We start from the raw sequence: 19,069 nt of genomic DNA on the forward strand, positions 1-19,069 counted from the left end.
TGTTTAAAAAACATTAGCTTTTAGATACGTTGTTAAAGCAGATTCAAAGGTTCCAGGCTTTGGACTATTCAAGGAACATTTTCAAGACATTCAATCCGATTAAATTCTGAGGCAAAGCCCAGAAAAAACTAAACACATTTATTTATGGTTTGATTTTTTTAAACATGGGAATCAACCATGTTTAGTCTTGAAGGCAAGAATTTTTTGAAGCAGAGCCCGCTACCACTGAAGATGCGAGCCACTCATGCATGGAAACGTCAGACACAAAATTATTTTCCTCAACTGTTTATAAGCCCAAAAACTCCCCAGTCCCAGTTTCAAGCAATGCCTATGAAAGCCCAACTCATTTCAAATTCAATAGAATCAAAAAGAATGCAGCACACAATTTTTGTATCAACTTTCCACCTGATGTGTTGAAAATTGCGATCAGCAACTAGAATTCGATAGTATCCAGTCACAAGTTGGAAATGTTGAGCGGCTTAATAAGCTAATAGTTGCTGTTAAATGGCCAACTTTATTGAAAGCTCTTCAAAGCAATTTAAAAAACATGCCGTAAAAGATAAGATGGAAATGCAGATAATAAATAGGCTCCATCAGTCATCTGTTGCAAATGGAAATGCAGAAACGAACGTAATCTAATACACTTTGGTAAAATGAGATGCGCATTTTTAAAATAGCAGGGAGTAGCGAAACGGGACATGTGGGATGGATACATTTAAATTCGTGCATATCCACCCTTTGAAAGTTTGAAAAGGCTTCGATCCTTTGTAGATAGCGAGGAAATTTAATTCGCTTAAATTGTGCTCAACTTCGATTCAGTTCCAAGTCCAATTTCAATATGGTGAAAGCACGAAATATCAATCTGAACCTGCTGATTAGAAGCAAACAACTCCCAACTCCACACGGTCCAACAATACGCCCAACAACAGAAAAAAAACCACTTCCATGTAATATGTAACTAAAAGTCAGCAGCCGACCAAACATACAAGAAAATAGGAAAAATCGAACGCACCCTGAGGCCACTGTGTACTGCCACCCTGCCATTTTAGCTGGCCGGGCATCCTATTGGCGTTGCCGCGGAAACGCACCCTCAAGCCGCCCAATCACAAGCTGTGCTTGCACGCTCCAACATTCCCATTGGCTGGGGCGCAAAGGTTGCGAAGACAGTAGCGTGCAAGCGAGAATTTCGTTTGGCTGAAAAGAGAGAAAGATTTAAGGGTGGTTACAATCGGATGGCACACAGAGGTATGTCGAAATAATACAGGGTTGTATGTAGCGGTTTATGCAACCCGCATGAAAATCTGCTCGGGCTGCTTGCTGCAAAGAGTTGTTCTTTTGAAACATTATGGAACCGTTTTTTGTTAAAAAACGCTATTTATCTTTGAAAATTTTCATATGAATGCAGACTTTGTTAATTAGAATAGAAGGCGAGGATTTTTTTCGGAAACTGTTGAAGAATGAGAAGTAGCCAAATGTCTGTTATTTTTTTGGAAGCATGTCATTTAGTAAGGGTGTTGAATATGACTTTTTTCAAAATAATTCCCATTAACTTTCAAGGCAATCAGCAGATTATTTGGAAGAGAAATGTAAGTACATACTATTAATCCACTTGGAACACTGTAGATGTGGATAAAATAGCTACAGTTAAGTGTCATCAAAAACTTCAGAGGTATTTTCCAAATAATGCATTCGAATACAGTAAGAGAATATATTTTAGATTTTCTTGGTTTGGAATCAAGCATTGCTTTTGCACTTAATTTTAAGTTTTATAAACCGAACTCGCCCAACTACTTAGAGCCAGTAGCATTCTAGTGAAAAACTTCTCATAGTTATAAGTCTGAAACTTGTGAGTTTTTCGGGTTTTTAGGCCGTCGTACAATAGAATTTCTTGTTTCTTCAGAGGTGGTTTGCTTGAGAGCTTACACTGTAGTGGTCATCAGTGAAAGTGGAGTTAGTTGATGTTTAATGTGAAAGGATGTGTTCAACTGTACGAGGGTAAAAAATATACTCAAAATGGAAAGGTTTCAATGTGTGAGATTGGCAGAGTTTACTGGTCTGCGTTCACCCAGTTGCACTCGGCAACAAATGGGGAAGTTTTGTAGAAGCCCCTAAATGGGAATCAACTCAAGTTTCAACAGTTCTTCGTTCCATTGTGATGGAAAAAGTGCACACTTTTTCAAATTTTTTTTATCAATATGAGCGTGTTATTTCGGAATCATTCAATCAAAGTTGCTTCTTTAATATCCTTCAGTAGGTAATATACAGGGTGTTCCTTAAATATGTTAAAAAATTTTTACAGCGTGTTCTCCTAGTCATTTTAAAGGGGGGTCTTCCTGAGAATTTTTTAAATTTGAGGTCTCATTTTTGAGATATTTGATCTCCAAAATGTCGAAAAATATTAGTATTTGTTGTTTTTTTTTTAAACGATTAAACATAGAAACTTCAATTTTGGTATGCATTAAAAGCTAATTGAGCGCCATTCCATGGTAGTGTTTTGTAGTTTAGTTTACTTTTATACAGGGTAGAAATGTGGAACCTTTACTTTTGTTTTGATCAGAACTTTTTTGTGTCCACCTAAACTTTAATCAACATGATTTTTTTAATTACTACAAGTTATTTATCAATTTTTTTATCCCTTATTGTTGTTTCCTAAGTGCACTAGTTTGCCCGCAAAAAAATTAAATTGTTTTGATCAAAACTTTCCAAGCCGTTGGATTGAAAGAGGTCAAGAAGCTCCTATAAACTCGCCTCCCAGACCTCCCGATCTAAACGCGCTTGATTTTTACTTCTGGGGCCATTTAAAAAATACGGTGTATTCAACAGAAGTGAATACAATCGAAGAACTTCATGAAAGAATATTTAATATTTCTAACAAAATAAAAACTTCAATTCAAACTTTACGGTCTGTAAATTTTAATTTCATTATAAGACTGTGATTATGCCACGAATGTCAAGGTGACCAATTTTAACAGCTGCTAAGTTTACTTAGAATGGTTATTTAAATTTAATTTGGTTTGTTTATATCGTTGCGCATATTGTTATTATTTAAGTAAAATTTATTCAAGCTTAATAATTGTAATCTGAACCAAAATACACAATTTAGAAAAATAATTTAGGTTGTTAGTAATCAACTAATAATGCGTACCAAAATTATTATCTGAAAACGTTTTTAGATTTAAAAAAATTCACTTAATTACTTACACATTTTGATAAAGGCAAAGAAAACGATTTTATTTTTTTGCGGACAAACTAGTGGTCTTGAGAAAAATAATAAGAGATAAAAAAGTTGGTAAATAACTTGTAGTAATTAACAAAACTATGCGAGAAAAGGTTAAGTGCACACAAAAAAGTTCAAAACAAAACAAAAGTAGGGGTTCCACATTTCTACCCTGTATTAAAATCAGCAAACTGAACCACGAAACACTATCATAGAATGGTACTCAATTAGCTTATACTGTATACCAAAATTGAAATTTACGGAACACCCTGTATGAAAGCTGGAAAATAATTGAAGAAGAACCAGCAACATTCAGCAAAAAATCATAGAAACTATCTAAATTGCATGATTTTTCTTAATGAAATCGTCACCAAATTTAGAAAATTGGTTTCATTATCCAAATTATATTTGGTTTTACTGTAAAATTTTCAAATTATTTAACTTTACTTAACTTGTACTCTCGAATAGTTGCAAATGAAACACATTTCGATTACATTTTCCTCCTAATTTTTCAATATCATCTGCAAGCATTAACAACAACATTAGCAAGTAACCAAAAGATCCATAGTCTCTTCGTTGCTGAGATACAAAGACTTTATGAGGAAAAACCTGTTCTCAATTTTATTAATATTAATATATAGCATTAAGCATATAAAAGCCAGAAAATAATTCAATAAAAACCACCTCTTGCCGCTGATACTAAAGATGTAAGAAAAAAAAATATTTCAGGCCATTCCAACTCTTCAAGTGAACTCTTTCAATCCGATCATCTTCTACCAAACTGGCATTTAAATGGAAAAATTGGCCTAATTTACCACAGGATAATATTAAATCATCGCCGAATTAAACGAGTTACGGCAAATTGCATAAATCCCAATAATGACTCGATTCCGACCCTGGATGAGGGAGTTTCTGAAGGGGGATGCGAGATGGAAACGGCAGAGAACGTGGAAGCGAGAGGTCCTGCCCTTGTTCCCATCATCACCAATAGATCAAAGGGAGATGGGGATGGTGAGCAGGTCTAAGGGATGGAGCGAGCGAGATGGGGGCATCGAAATACGGGGTTTTAGTGATAACAGAGGAACGATATCACATTTTAATGTCGTTAAAGTCACTTCTCAGTGGGCTTAGACGTAAGCCAGTCATATTTAGATTCGGTTTAACGTCGTAGTCCTGGGCCTAATTAAGTTTGTCACAGATATTAACAATATCAAGTGAGTTGATTGTTTGGATTTCGGCCGCGCTCAGGAAAATGGACGAAAGTTTTTCGCGATCGGAACACTCGATGTGATTGGATGCTAACTTGGAGGTGCTTTTTCGCATTTTTGCCCACTGATAATGAGTGAATCATTTAGTGAAGTGAACAAGCTCCAGAAAAACAATTGAAACTAGGTATGTGAATCTTTCTCACCGCAATCAATTGACGTCTTCATCATCGCTCGGTCTTTGCAGGTTCATCCACCAAACCTTCTTCAACCCCCGATAACTGTGCCGTTTGTTATTGGAAGCCAACTCTTCAGCTGTGCCTTCAAACCGAAACGGGTGTTCTTCTGCAGTGCAAAAATTCAACCAAACAATTGGTCTCTAGAAGCGCCTGCTAAGTGATTGTGGATCTTCAATGAACATTTCCTCTTCAACAACAGATTAGCAAAGCCTCAAGTTGGATTTTAAGGGGGTCTCGTCCTGTTTGGGGGCGCTGGGCTCCTCGCCTGCCCCCGCAGTTTCCACCACAGGGGAAGACTTGAGCCATCAGCAATTCAACATATTTCCGGCGATTTTTTCGCGACAGCTCAACTTTAACGCCTGTCCACAGGGCAAATCGATGATGGAGGATTTGCGGCCCAATTTGGTCGGCGTCGGCAATTTATTAGGTAGGTGGTAGTTTTTCAAAAATTATGCATTCAAGAGAAATGGAGAACCGAACATTCAATAGACAAGAGCCGCATTGCTGTACAAATACAAAACTCTGTTGGGTTTCTATGCCAATGCCCCGTCTCTTTTATGGAAACATTTCCATGTTTTGGATGGAATAACGATGTAGTCGGATTTATATTGTATTTTCCCAACTTAACGGCAACGCCCTGTATGAGATACTTATCATACTATTAGAACCATGCTGAATGCGATCTTCTTCATTTGAAGTATTCTTCTAAAGGCTCTTGATCTGGCTTATTTTGAACAACCAACTTTATCATTTTCTAGTTCCCAGTTCCTCTTTTGTCATTATTATCAACTTCTTACTGTAGGTAGTTAATTTTCTTACTTGTATGCATTTTTCTAAATTTTTCCATGGGTTTCTTCTTGTTACTTTACTTATGTTTGAAAATCATTTACTTAAAAACTACGAGCCGAACGGATTTAGAAACGTTTTCCTTCTGACGCTTTCTACTTACTCGCCTGAATTTCTTATTACTATTGTGTCTAAAGTTTTCTCATTTCCTCTTTCACTTTACTTCTAGCAAATGAGTTCGATTCAAAAATGTCTCAACTGCAAAAAAAATTTCGTTAGTTAATGTTTCGTTTTGTCTGTTGTAACTGTTAATTTCTCTAAAATTTACTTCTTTCTGATTTTATTCGCAAATCTTCGTGAGTTTTGCAGCCATTGATTGAAATTAGGAAGGTTTTCGGGTTTTTAGGCCGTCGAACAAATGATTTTTTTGCGGTTTGCAATGAATTGCTGCGCTGAAGATGCAAGCAACCCATCTCTGAAGATGCAAGCCATCGTGTTTGCAAAACGTTAAGAAGAAATTATTTTCCATCACTGCCAAAAGCCCAATAAATTGACGAGTTTTGAAAAATTAGGTGCCCATTTTGTTCAAAGTGCAACTGTCTATTTTGTTTAATTACTTTTACAAAATATTAAAATTTACTGTACAAAATCTTAAAAAATAACACGCTAAATTGCGTATCTTTTTCAGTAGAATCATCAACAAACCTAGAAAATTGGTTTGGTTGCCGAGATTAAATCTGGTTTTCGTGTAATATTTCCAAATTATAAAACTTTGTTTAAATTTCACAGATGCTAATTGATAATTGTTAATATTATTTTCTTTCATACAAACTTACAAAATATTGTAATTGTAAAATATGAGGATACTAACGACTTTGCAGTCTTCAGGCTTTTAAGGCTCTTGTTCTGGTTTTTATTGTCCATGTCCAGGTGATTGCACATGCAGTAACTTGTTTGAACTTAAAGACAGAAATGTATGTTTATTTGTATACACATAAATTCGAGGTTATGAGGACAACACGTCCAGAGGAATGACGCCAATTTTGAATCACCCTGTATTTCTGAAAAATATTTTGTTAAAACACTCTAAGTTGGTATGGTATATGGGACTTTTCAAAGCCGACAAAACTCAAGTAGGAAACGTTTCGGGATCAAAACCGTTAGAAACCATTTAGAGAAATTCTGAAAATTTAGAATAAATTATTTTATCTATCACTATCACATGAAATGTGGTATAATTAATAAAAATAGGCATTATGCAACTTGCAAGTTGCTGAGAAAAGAACAACCCAAACTTTTGCCCAAAATGATGCAGTTTCAAACCGGTTTCAAAATTTTGGAAAACTCCATTTTTGATTGAGAATTGCTTTAAAGTAAATTGAAAAAACAACCGATAATAAAAATGAATTAAAACATAACTTAATGTTTTTCAAAATATTAAAAGAATCTTAGAAGAAAATATCAGAAAAGAGCAGTAAAGTACCTATTCGAATTCTTTTGCCCATAGCGGTCGGTTTTGAAAATTTCATGATCTTCAGAAATGGTTGAGAAATAGTGAGAAATACAACTCTAATTGAACCAGAAGCTAATAAACAGTTTGTCTAGGTATTTTAACAAATTAGAGATTAAATCTCAGGGTTCAGAGAGTAAATTCTGGGCTTCTCTGACTTTATTTGACCATAACTGGACTCATTTGGAAAATGGAAAGAACCAATAAAAATCTGAAAATTTAATTGAAATCTGTAATTAGAAATTAAATTAAACCGCTAAGAAATACGTGGAAAAACAGGAAGTTTTGACTTTTTTAGTAGGCAAATAAACAACAGTTTATCCTGAGTTTGGAGCATCTTAAACCGGATTTTCTGAGTGTTAAAAAATGCGTGAAATTAAGTTCTAATTAGGCCCAAAATTAATTTCTCGAGAAAGACAACAAATGCAGAACACATTAAGTTTCAAGCCTTTTCAATAGACATAGCAAACATGACATTTTCAGTTAAAATAAACTTGTTTGCTATACGCATTTATTTCCTTTGCATATTTCGAAATTTCTCCAAACCCACGTGATTTAATTTGAGTCAAAGATTCAGAAAATGCAACAGAATCATTAGCATTAAAAAGTATATTATTTTAATTATAAAATGTGGTGCTTGATTATCAGGAGTTCAAGGGCTCTTAGAAGACCACCATCAGCATCTCGCCGCTTCAGCATCGGCAGACAAATCGAACCGGAAGTGCAATACGAGCGGAAGTTCCGCCGAAGACTTTAGTGCCCTCTATGGCGGGTTGCCGCACTCGCATGACCACCACGGCAACCACACGCCAGCTCACACGCCTCCAGCACCTTCTAGAACGATAGCTGACCATACAGGTAAAATAATCAATACTCAAAAAAAGTCCATTGCTAAATCTGGAGAGTGTGGAGGCCAAACTGTTTATTAACACCGGAGGGCGATTAAGGGGCTGGTTGGGATTGGGGCGAACGCACACAGATGTTGACCTGCTTTCATGCTAATCTTTTGTGGCCGATGTTAATCTGAATTGTGTGTGTGCAATTGGGGGTGAAGTTCAGTGGAAAAATGCGATTTAAGGTGGCTAATGGGCATTTGACGGTCAAGTTTGTGGTTCAAGTGGAAGGTAAAAATAAAATTGGGAAGTGCAAGTGTTTGAAAATGTTGCAGTTGCACAAATTATCTATAGTGTCCGTTTGCCAGTGAAATTAAGGGCAAATTCTAAATGCAAATAAACATTTTATTTTTTTTTTTAAATTAAGTATTTATGATTAGTCTCAAATTATTTTGAATAATAGGTAGGCGAAAGTTAAAAAAATTGAAGTATGAATTTATTGAATTTTGTTTGATGCAAACCTCTATCGACATGATTTTTAAAATTGCTTTCATGTTTTCATGCAGTCGCGGTTGAAACTCGAGTTTCCTAACATTTTCCCATTTTTAACGGTTAGAGAGAGTTCAGGTGATAAAAACAAACTGTTAGACTTCTAGAATTTCTTAGCCTCTGATAGAGGGCCAAGCATTATTTTTCATTCTTGAACCAGAACATGATTTGGTAAATACTTTAAAAATAGTTCTTGGAATTTAATTGATATTTCCATTAGTTTTAAGCAAAAATCGATATCATTTTCATCAATCTCTTTGAAGGCAAGACTTTACTCATATACATGTGAAGTCCTACTGATGAGGATTTAAAATTCGGACTTTTGGCTGGATGTTTAATTTTTAGCCTTCTACCAGAAACTAGAAAGTCGGGCAAAAACTCAATATTGAAAAACAACCGATACTACACAACTACTCAATACAGCAGCCTCCAAAAAAAATTCTAAGCTGGATTTTGAGCAAGTTTTAAGCCCCCTGCAGATCCATCCACTTGAACCTACTAATTCAGCCAAATCGAATTTTCCCATCTGATCCACAACCAAAAGACTACCCAATTATTATTGTTATTTACTGAAAGTCCGTAATTACAGGCTCCAGCCCATCATCCCCTAAAGCCGAACACACATGGCACCTTTCGGGGGGCCGTGCCCCTCTCTATAAGTGAAATTGAGTGTTAACTAGACCATCGCTGAACCGAAATCATTGTCCTGTGCATATGCTCGACCGTAAGCAGGGTAAATCGGCGCTTCATTAAGACACTCTCGCTCACGCTGGTCCCCCTTTTCGCCCATCTGTGCCCGAATGTCCCATTGATATGTACAGGATTATTAGCGGTGTAGTTGAAATCTGTTCGATTCGCTTTTAGATGGGGCCTTCAAGAAACTCAAACCGGAGCCCCAGACGCCCAGCAGTTCTTCGATAGGGGGCGCGGTGTCTCCGGGGGGGCCCACTCATGCTGGTCACACTCCTACCACTGCTTCTTGTCCCACACCTGCACGAAGAAGACACCGAACTACCTTCACTCAAGAACAACTGGCGGAGTTGGAGGCGGCTTTTGCTAAGAGCCACTATCCGGATATTTACTGCAGGGAGGAGCTGGCCAGGAGCACCAAGTTGAATGAGGCTCGAATTCAGGTGAGTTTTTTTATTGTTGATAGCAAAATCAGCATTATGAGAACACCCAAAAGGACTTTTTGGTAGTTTTCAGCTCATATAGGCTGAATTTTTAAATACTGGGCGATTTCAAAGGCCAAGTTAATATTAAGAATGTAGGTATGTACAGGGTGATTTTTTTTCGATGACCAATACAGGGGTTTTCGAAACTATAGCAGTTACGAAAAAGGCTAAATGGACAAATAATTGTAGTTTTGAATGCTCTACTGGAACTCAATTTTAATTTTCTAAAATTTGACAGCTGTCAAGACATATTTGAGAAAAACTTATTAATGGTAAATTTTTAAATTAGTCCTAGTTCCGTTGATATTAATTTGATCAAAAAATATTAAATAGAAAACGTGTAGAAAATTTAATTCCTAACAAAATGGCATAAGACATTTCTCCAAAATAATGTCATTTTTGACATATGACACACATTTGAGTTTTTTTAAATGGCAACCATACTTGATTATTGCTTTATCGTATAGAACTTTTCATTACGATTTCTGTCATATATCACATGGTTAGGTTTTTTTCGAAAATAAAGTGTCTGCAAACAATTTATACTTTTTCAATTTATTTAGTTGATTTAAGTTAGTCATGGAAAATAGTATAAGACAGGGCAACAAATAGTTTATATAATTAAATTTAAAAATTAAAAAATTTCCAGTGCAACAAATAATAACAACATATTTCAATTTTTAATAATTTATAATAAAACTAACTTAGATTTATAAGTTGTATTTAAACTTGAATGCCAAAAATGTTGTTATTATTTGTTGCTAGGGAAACAATGCTCTATGTCTTATACTATTTTCCATGACTAACTTAGACCCACTAAATTGAAAAAGTATAAATTGTTCCCAGACACTTTATTTTCGACAAAAACCTAACGATCTGACATATCAAAGAAATCGTAATAAAATGCTCTATTCGGTAAAGCAATAATCAAGTATGGTTGCCACTTAAAAAAACTCAAATTTGTGTCATATGTCAAAAATGACAGTTATTTTGAAGAAACGCCTTATGCCACTTTGTTTGGAATTCAATTTCCTACCAGTTTTCTATTTAATGTTTTCCTGTCAAATTAATATCAACGGAACTAGGAGCAATTTAAAAAATTACCATAAATAAGTTTTTCCCAAAAATCTCTTGACAGCTGTCAAATATTAGAAAAATAAAATTGATTTTGAGTAGAGCATTCAAAACTACAATTCTTTGCCCATCTGACCTTCGTAACTGCTCTAGTTTCGAAGATCCCCGTACTAGTCATCGAAAAAAACGCACCCTGTATATTATTTAAAAAAATATCGGCTAATTTTCTGAAATTTCCGGTCATGCCAATCCATGGCTAATCAATCAGTTAGGTTCCGGTAAAGTAACAAAGGAAATTTAAACAAACCACACAACGTGAAATCGCAGGCTGAAAATATAGAGGCTAATATGAGGACAAAGCAAATGAGTGAATGCGGTGAGATTCTAGCGAGATTCAAACTCCTGCCACTCGGGCCTTATCCGGAAGAGCAATTCACATACGAAACAGTCCATGCTAATTGCAGCTTTCATCCAAAACCAAGATGAAAGTGCCGACCAGGTTCAAGCAAAGACACAGAGCGCGAGAGAGAAAGCGAGTGACTCTAGCTGAATCTCTGATTGAATTAGAGGCTCAACTTGGGGGGTGGTGCTCTAAGCAACTTTCCCCCCAGGAGACGCAACTGTCGTTCGGAAAGGGCGGGCAATGTCCAGTGACTCATTTTTTCCTTTAAATCAGTCAATGGATGACAAGTTGGCTAAGAGTTTTGAGATTGAAAAAAACTATAATTAACCAAATCTTTATTATTACTGCTTTATTAAAGAGTTCGATTGATTATTCTATTTTCCATTATTTTCTTCATTTCCTCATTCGCTTTGGTTGTATTTTGTATTGAACATTTTTCCATATTTTTACAGACAACGAAGAAGTCGAACATTTACAAAAAAAACTCTAGCAAATTTAACTCAGTTCCGACTTTTGCTAAAAAAATGTTTCACGTACGCAAAAAGATTCAGCTTCAATTTATAGAGTAATTTATACTTATATGGGTTGTACTGTATTCGATTACGGATCATTTTTCCTGATAATTGTCGGCAATTTGTTTTTTATTTTGGCTTCCTGCTTAAATTAGAACTTCTCATTCTATGATAAAATTCTGTCCATCATGTTTCAACCGTTCGATTTACTCGTTTAATGATCTGTCTTATTATCTAATTAATATCTAATTTTGTGGTGTTTAAATCTTCAAAAATAAACAAAAATTAATTGTGGGTTTTTCGGTCAATAGATGGTGGCAAAAATAAAACACTATTTTTTTTTGAGCCCTGGAAAAGGTCCAGGGGGAGTCCTAAGGGAAAACCCACCCACCTAAATAATTACCGATTATCATCACGACCACGAATTAACCACAACATCAGTTGAATTTTTTGTTACATACTTTTCGTTTAGAAATTACGCCAACTATCTTATATACAGGGCACTTTATTCGGAAATAAACTTTTTCAGGTGACTTTTAAAGCCACCTTTTACTGGCAAATAGAGTTTAGTTATACAGGGTACACTAAAACAAAGTCGTCAGAATTTTCTTAACTCAACGTTCATTGTTTTACCGGAATATTATGCTACTAAAAAGTGACTTACATTCATTTATAACACAGATCCGCCAATGCTAACTTGTCTTTGTACAATCAAAATGACTGTTGCTTTTTTGTCCCACTGTGTATCGACGTTTCGCATAATGTTTTAGATTTTCCTTAGAATCAAGAATGTACCTAGATGTGACCGAAACTTGTCAGGATAACCATTTTTGAGGTATCGGCTGTTACAGAGAGAATCGTATATTGTTCGAGTTGTAAAACTAACCAATATTTTAAGCTGTTTTTTCTTAAGTCCAATGTATAGAAAAGCTGTTTTAAAAATACGCGTACAGAATTTCATTGGGCTATTAAGCGGAAGACAAGTTTGAAGTGCCCAATTAATTATTTTATTAAGTGCAGCTTATAACTTGTACACCTATTATATCGAAGACTAAGCTTTTGTTGCATGTTTTTGGGACATGCTGTACATCAATCGTGCCTTCGTTTGTTATAATTTGTATCTACTGAATCCGCTCATAAACACTTTTGTATCTTTGTATTAAATAGCAGGTTCTAATAAGTAATAATATAAAAAATAAGAGTATAAAATGTCTTTCGACCAAATTTACCCTTATTTTGAAAATGAATAAATTCTGGTTGTGGCGAGCGGTTTGGTTTCTGTTTGAAGCGTTATGTAGTTGATTATTATAGTTGATAACTCCCAGTTAAATCAAAAACTCATTTGCATTCCAACACCATATGCCACAACGGACTTTTAATTCTTCGCGTATCTTAATTATTTACAGGGTGATCTGAAAAAATACATTTCCTGGTCTTGCAGTCATTTTTTTTCTTTTATTCGATTCTCCAAATCTAAAGCACAATCAAAAGTGAGCAAAATGAAATACCCTCCCAAAATATGAGTTTCTGGCAGACTTTCAATTAAAGTGAAGTTTTCTTTCAAACAATCTGTTCATTCATGAAACCAAGGACACGGACCGAAACGAAATAACTGTTCCGTTCCGGTTTCGGTCCAAGGCAAAATTGAAAATTTCGGTTCCGTTCCGGTTCCGGTTTAGAAAATAATTTCCAATTCGGTTTCGTTCCGGTTCCGGGTTTTTTTCGGTTCATTTCGGTTACAAAATCTATATGTAACTTCGAACGAGGACAAAGATACTCTAATTAGGAATCTCACTATCTTTTTCCTTGCTGGTTGTATTATACAAGATAAAAGATACGCAAACAATCTACTGCTTCATACGGTACTTCGGCTGGTTGTATGGTAGGGGGTAGGAGTGTAGGAGGACTAGCAACCCCACATAAGGATTGAAATTCAGGTTAATTTGTCAATTAATGCGCTTTTCTCTTCCTTCCGTTTTCCCTCAGGTCCACAACTTCGTCACTTCTTCTTCTTGCACTCTTATTTCCCTTTAAACATTGTTCTTCCTGGTTCATGTCTTCGCCATCTTTTGGGGAGTTGCTTTTGTCCAACATTTCAATTTCAAATGTTTCTTTGTTGGTGATCGAAAAACTAAAATAATTCAACTTAAAACAGAATTTTAAAAATAGTGTATAAACGTACGGTGTTTGTTCATTTCAATTGAAAAGTCGGTTGTTCCTCTAAATTTTTTTAGCTTCTCAGCAGCTTCCAGAGAAATATATTTTTTAATGGATTCAGCTGACAGAGATTCCTGTTTGTTTTTGGTTCTTTGTTGTGCCAAAGCAGTTTGTAAAGGTTTCAATATTTTTTTAAATCCCGAATTATCCATTAAAGTGAATGGTCGTCCATTTACAGTTACTAATTCCACACATGCATCAATTAGATGTTTCCCTGTTACACAATTTCTCCAATGGTATTCATATCACTTAAAGATGGTTGAGTTGATGATCGTTTTGTGTTTGTCTCTACTTCAAATTGATTTTCGGCAAAATTATATGATCGAACAAGGTGTTTCTTTAAATTTGTGGCGTGATGACCCTAGATAATAGATACAGTTCAATTCACAAACAAGGACGATCACGTGATATTTAGAATTCCTATAAATTAAGAAAGTTTTAATAAATTTATTATTAAAAAGACAGAAAACAAATATTAAAAAAAGACATTCTGTAGACACTGAATTATAAGACCAAACAAATAATATGAGGTTCAACGTTTTAGTCTGATATTTCAGTAACATCAGACGTCCGTTTTTTTGTGCGTTAATATAGAAGTATCACGTGATTTTACGAGACGAACGCAGGCTTGTAAAATTTACAGTATTTCTTTCAAACGTTACAAGCAGAACCGAAAAAACACCGAAAAACCCGAAATAAAATATTTCGGTTCCGGTTCAGCACCTAACAGTGTGTTAATATCAAATATGGGTTCCGTTCCGGTTCCGGTCCAAAAAAAACGGTTCCGTTTCGGTTTTGGGTCCATATCCGGTTCGGGTCTCTGCATGAAACTTGGTATACTGAATTTTCGCCTTAAGTCATCTATGGAGTATTAGCTTCAATTTGAGCTCGAGACTCGAAACAAACGAAAATCGATACAAGTGGGAAAATGTTATCACAGCAAAACCAAAAAGGAATTTTTTTTGAGGTAACTACGTATTTAAAAAGGTTAGCAAAAAGTTTATAAAGAGTTTCGGAAATGCGGTCAACTTTTATGATTTAGGTGTTAAGAAATAAAAAACAACGCGTTTTTTTGTTCAACTTAAAGCATGCCGAAATTGCACTAATTTTGCAATGGTTTTTGGTCATTTTCCACCTGGTAGTAAACTATGTAGTACTGAGTTTTTGACAAAACCAGAAGTTACAGAAAAATATTCGATCGGAACAGATGGCGATAATTGAAACCAAATCGCTCTAAGTAATCAGAAATTATCCACTTCCAGTGTTAAGGCTAATTTGGGTGTGTTTATTTGTTGATCAGTTTATAATAAATATTACACTAAATAAAGATAAATACAATTTGAAAAAATTGCATCATCGTTTCAATTACAAATATTTAAGGAATTTTGAACTTTTTGATAAATTTATTATAAAATTACTTATGTAACAGACCAAACCGGAGCGGTTTGTTCAGTTCTCTAAAGGTTCTCATGTTTCCTTATTAAGTATATTAATACTGGAAAAAATTTGCTCTATTGCTCTTAAAAAAATATTGTCAATTTTTCTAGCAGACTTTAAAAAAGTGTTTTTATGGTTTTGTCTAAATAGCAAATGCAAACTTTGCTACCTTCTTAAGTAAATCCCTGAATAAAGACACCATCCTGTATTTATTATCAAGTTAATGGCTTTGCTGATGGATTTTGGCAACTTCTGGGCATTCCCACTTCAAAATTAAATTTTATCGATAATTAGATAAGCTTGGTTCCACCTGCACATAGACGTAAGTGTCTGGAGTCGAGGGCAAACGTGTGATGGTGCATCAAGAATAATTTCACGTATCAAAACGACGAGGCTGAAACAATCGGTAAAACAAAGGACGAACGGTTGGAGCACGTTTTTCGGCAATGGGGAAAAAGGAGCAAGTCGTGAGGGGGATGGTCGGAACAACCCTCCATTCCATCAAATGGATCCGTAACGAAGTTAGCTGTCCCTAGCACTGGGATAATCCAACAGCGACGGGGGACCGGCCTACTATATTGACGATGAAACGAACGTCTTATCAGAGTTTCCTAATGTCGAAGAATCACTTTTTCTATTGGATAAGTTGGTTTTCTGCCGGATGGATTTCTCCCGCTTGCTGCAACCAAATGAGCTTTGTTTTCAATTTCAAGTTTCCTTCGGCCAGAGTATTTGTATTCAACCAAAGTATTCGATAGAATGTTTGTACTTTAAAGGACCCCTAAACTTTGTAGCTTGTCGCTTTAAACTTGTCCTAACTAAAACCTTCACATTCAACTATGAACCATTCAATCATTATATGTTATTTATATATTATATATTCTATCATACAATCATTTTCTGATTGTGTCACGATTAACTAACTATATTATTTTATTCTCTTCAGGTGTGGTTCCAAAACCGCAGAGCAAAATACCGAAAACAGGAAAAGCAGCTCCAAAAAGCTCTGGCTCCAAGTGTGCTGCCTGGATGTAACGGTGCGATGATGCGCAACATTTATCCAGGAGCAGCCAGAGGCTACCAGCCCTATCCACATCCAACGGCCATCAACCGATACCCTCAGGTGAGCTGATTCTACGTTACTCACAGGCAGTGTTTCCCAAATGTTTCGAATCTGCGGACCCCCAAAATTAGACGCCAGTATCATGGGAACCCCAGAAACAGTTTCGTTACAAAAATAAAAATAAAGCAACTATTCGGTTGTAATGCGGTAAAGTTATTAATGTAATTAATAATTGTTAAAAGACTTATGAGTAATAAAAAATCAAAATAAAATTAATTGATGACATGATAATTATAACACTTTTTCAACAATTTTAATGAGAAGAGTGGAACACTGGTTTTTCCATCATAATTTTTTGTAAATCACGTCTATTATTTGAAATTTTTAGTCTTATATCTGAAGCAGCATCCAGCCGGTTTCTTTGTTTTGGTTTCAAAAGAACGTATACAGAGAAAGTCTGTTCACATAAATAAGTCGTGCAAAACGGAATCAAATATTTAATAGTCTTTTCTGAGAACTCGTTGAAATCAAAATTAATTTTAATCCAAAACTGAACTAAATCGTTGTCGTTAAAAATCTATTTTTTAGAACTGCTACGAGACAACTCGACAAGCTGATCTTGTTTTTCTGTAAGAGTTGCATTTTTTTCAATTCTTGAGGTAGCAAACGGATTTCTTATCCAGCAGTTTTCACTATTTGGAGCCGGAAAATATTCATGAAAACTTTTAGCTATAAGTATTCTGCAAATGCGCACAAATTATAAGTTAAATTTGGCTCTTGTGGCTAAATTTCTTCCTCGCATTTCAAAAACGAATCTAGAGAAGAAAATGTCCTTAAAGATGATTGTTCCACGCGGTTATCCCAAATATGTAATTTTTGTATGGTGGCTTCTATTTTTTCTTCAGCCTCAAAAATATGTATGCTTTTGCCCTGTAATTGTAGATTGAGTTAATTTAAAAATGCAAAAATATCCGATAAGTATGCTGTCAAGCACATCCAAGGAACATCGTTAAGTCGTTCAGCTAATTCAAATTTATTGTCATTTAAAAAAAGCCGTATCAAAAAGTTCAAAAACTCGAGCCAAAATTTTTCCCCGGCACAGTCATCGTACTTTTGTATGTTAAAGGAGTTGAACGTGTTCATTGCCTGCTTCTTCACATATTGCTTGAAAAACCCGAGAGTTTATTGGTCTGGCCTTAATAAAATTAAGAATTTTAACAATTTCGTCCAGGGTTGATTATAATAATGGAGACATTTTTTGTAAGCTATTGCTTCCCTATGGATACAGCAATGAGTCCATGTTATATTAAGTGCTACACTTTTTACGCGTGCCACAAGACCGGTTAATTTTCCTAACATAGCATGTGCCCCGTCTGTACTTAATCCAACACATTTGTACCACCTTATATTAGATTCAGTAAAAAAATCATTCAAAGCATTAAACATACAGTCAGCCGTAGTACGCATTAGTTCCCGTAAACACTAAAAGTCTTCATGCATTTCATAGTCGTAACGAACAAATGCCAACAAAATTGCTTTGTTTTAAATATCTGTACTTTCGTCAAGTTGTTTAGCGAACATTTTACAAATCTGGAGTCTTGAAATTAAAGTCTGCTCAATATGAAGAGATAAGTCGGTTAATCTTCTTTTTATAGTGTTGTTTGAGAGAGGTATTACGTGCAACTGTTTTGCAGCTGAATCACCAATCATAGTCTTACACATGGTCTGAGCAGCTGGAAGAAGTAAATCTTATGCTGTAGTGCGGCGCTATCCAGATTTAGCAACTAATTCCGCAATTTGAAAAGAATCAAGTGTGGCCTTTTCATTGTCAGAACCAACACTTAAGTTTTTCCACTTTGTAAGTTCTTTCATTTTCAATAGAACAAAATCGACAGATTTATCCAGTGAATCAGGGTGCTTTCCTTTTAAGTGAGGTTGAAGTTTTTCCGGTTTCATACTTTCATTTGAAAGTACATCAAAACATAAAACATTGTGGTCTTAACTCGTCGTTGGCGGTATTTTCAATAAATCCAAATTCCAAATATTCTTCATTATATTTTCGTAGCTTCCCACGAAATTTACCAATATTTTTTGGTCTCGAATTATCTGCTTTAAATTGAGTTTGTGACTCCTGAGAAGTACTTGCTTGTTGTTCCGTCTCATCAGCTTCTGCCAAAGGTTCCTTATGCGGTCTTTTAAAAGAGCCGCTTTTTAACCAACGATCCATATTAAAACACTAGCGGCTAGTCACTATTGCGTATCTGTTTGAAACCAATTTTTAACTTGTCGCAACTCGCATACGTTATGACCCGTTACGTTCCAATACTATTGTAACGCCATAGTATACTTGTCTATGTTATAGGGATAGTCGGTATTTAACGTAACCGCTAAAATAACAGTGTTCCAAACGTGTAACCTGAAACCGTAATTACTAGCTAGCCGATTTAACCGGTTTTTTTTGTAACTCGAGCTTTCTATGCAGTTGGAGCAGTTTCAGTAACCATTTATCAACGGAAAATATGTTGTGTGTAGTTGCGCGTTGCCTTGATGATTGTGTATCACTTTCCGTTTATAAGAATTACTGTTCTGTTCTCCAGGAACCAGCGAAAATTTGTTTAATTGCTGAGACGATATAATTCAGCAATTTTAGTCTATAAGTATTTAGTTTTCTGACATTCTGCACTAAATCTTCAAAAAAAGGGATTTCTCTCAAGAAACTTAGCTCGGGAGTTATATGCCCATTACCAGCAAACTATGAGCAAACTAAGAGTCTAAGACATAAATTCCATCACAGTTGAAATGTAAAATAACAAACGTTTTAAGCAGAATGTGCACCTGCATTTAAGCAA

The 19,069-nt window shown here is 35.3% G+C and overlaps 1 protein-coding gene across 1 annotated transcript in view; it reads left to right on the plus strand.

The window, feature by feature from the left end:
• Nucleotides 1–4,338: 4,338 nt before the first annotated feature.
• Nucleotides 4,339–19,069, plus strand: part of LOC125505792 (homeobox protein unc-42-like) — a 39,842-nt gene continuing 25,111 nt past the window's right edge. Inside the window, exons 1-5 of the mRNA XM_048670319.1 lie at nucleotides 4,339–4,609; nucleotides 4,670–5,088; nucleotides 7,606–7,815; nucleotides 9,204–9,472; nucleotides 16,104–16,280. Of these exons, the coding sequence (XP_048526276.1) occupies nucleotides 5,040–5,088; nucleotides 7,606–7,815; nucleotides 9,204–9,472; nucleotides 16,104–16,280 (705 nt within the window). The 5' untranslated portion in view covers nucleotides 4,339–4,609; nucleotides 4,670–5,039. The remainder of the gene's footprint in view (nucleotides 4,610–4,669; nucleotides 5,089–7,605; nucleotides 7,816–9,203; nucleotides 9,473–16,103; nucleotides 16,281–19,069) is intronic.

This window comes from Dendroctonus ponderosae, unplaced genomic scaffold (genome assembly GCF_020466585.1).
Source record: "Dendroctonus ponderosae isolate FM_Combo_2020 unplaced genomic scaffold, Dpon_F_20191213v2 Dpon_F_20191213_1, whole genome shotgun sequence".
NCBI lineage: Eukaryota > Metazoa > Arthropoda > Insecta > Coleoptera > Curculionidae > Dendroctonus > Dendroctonus ponderosae.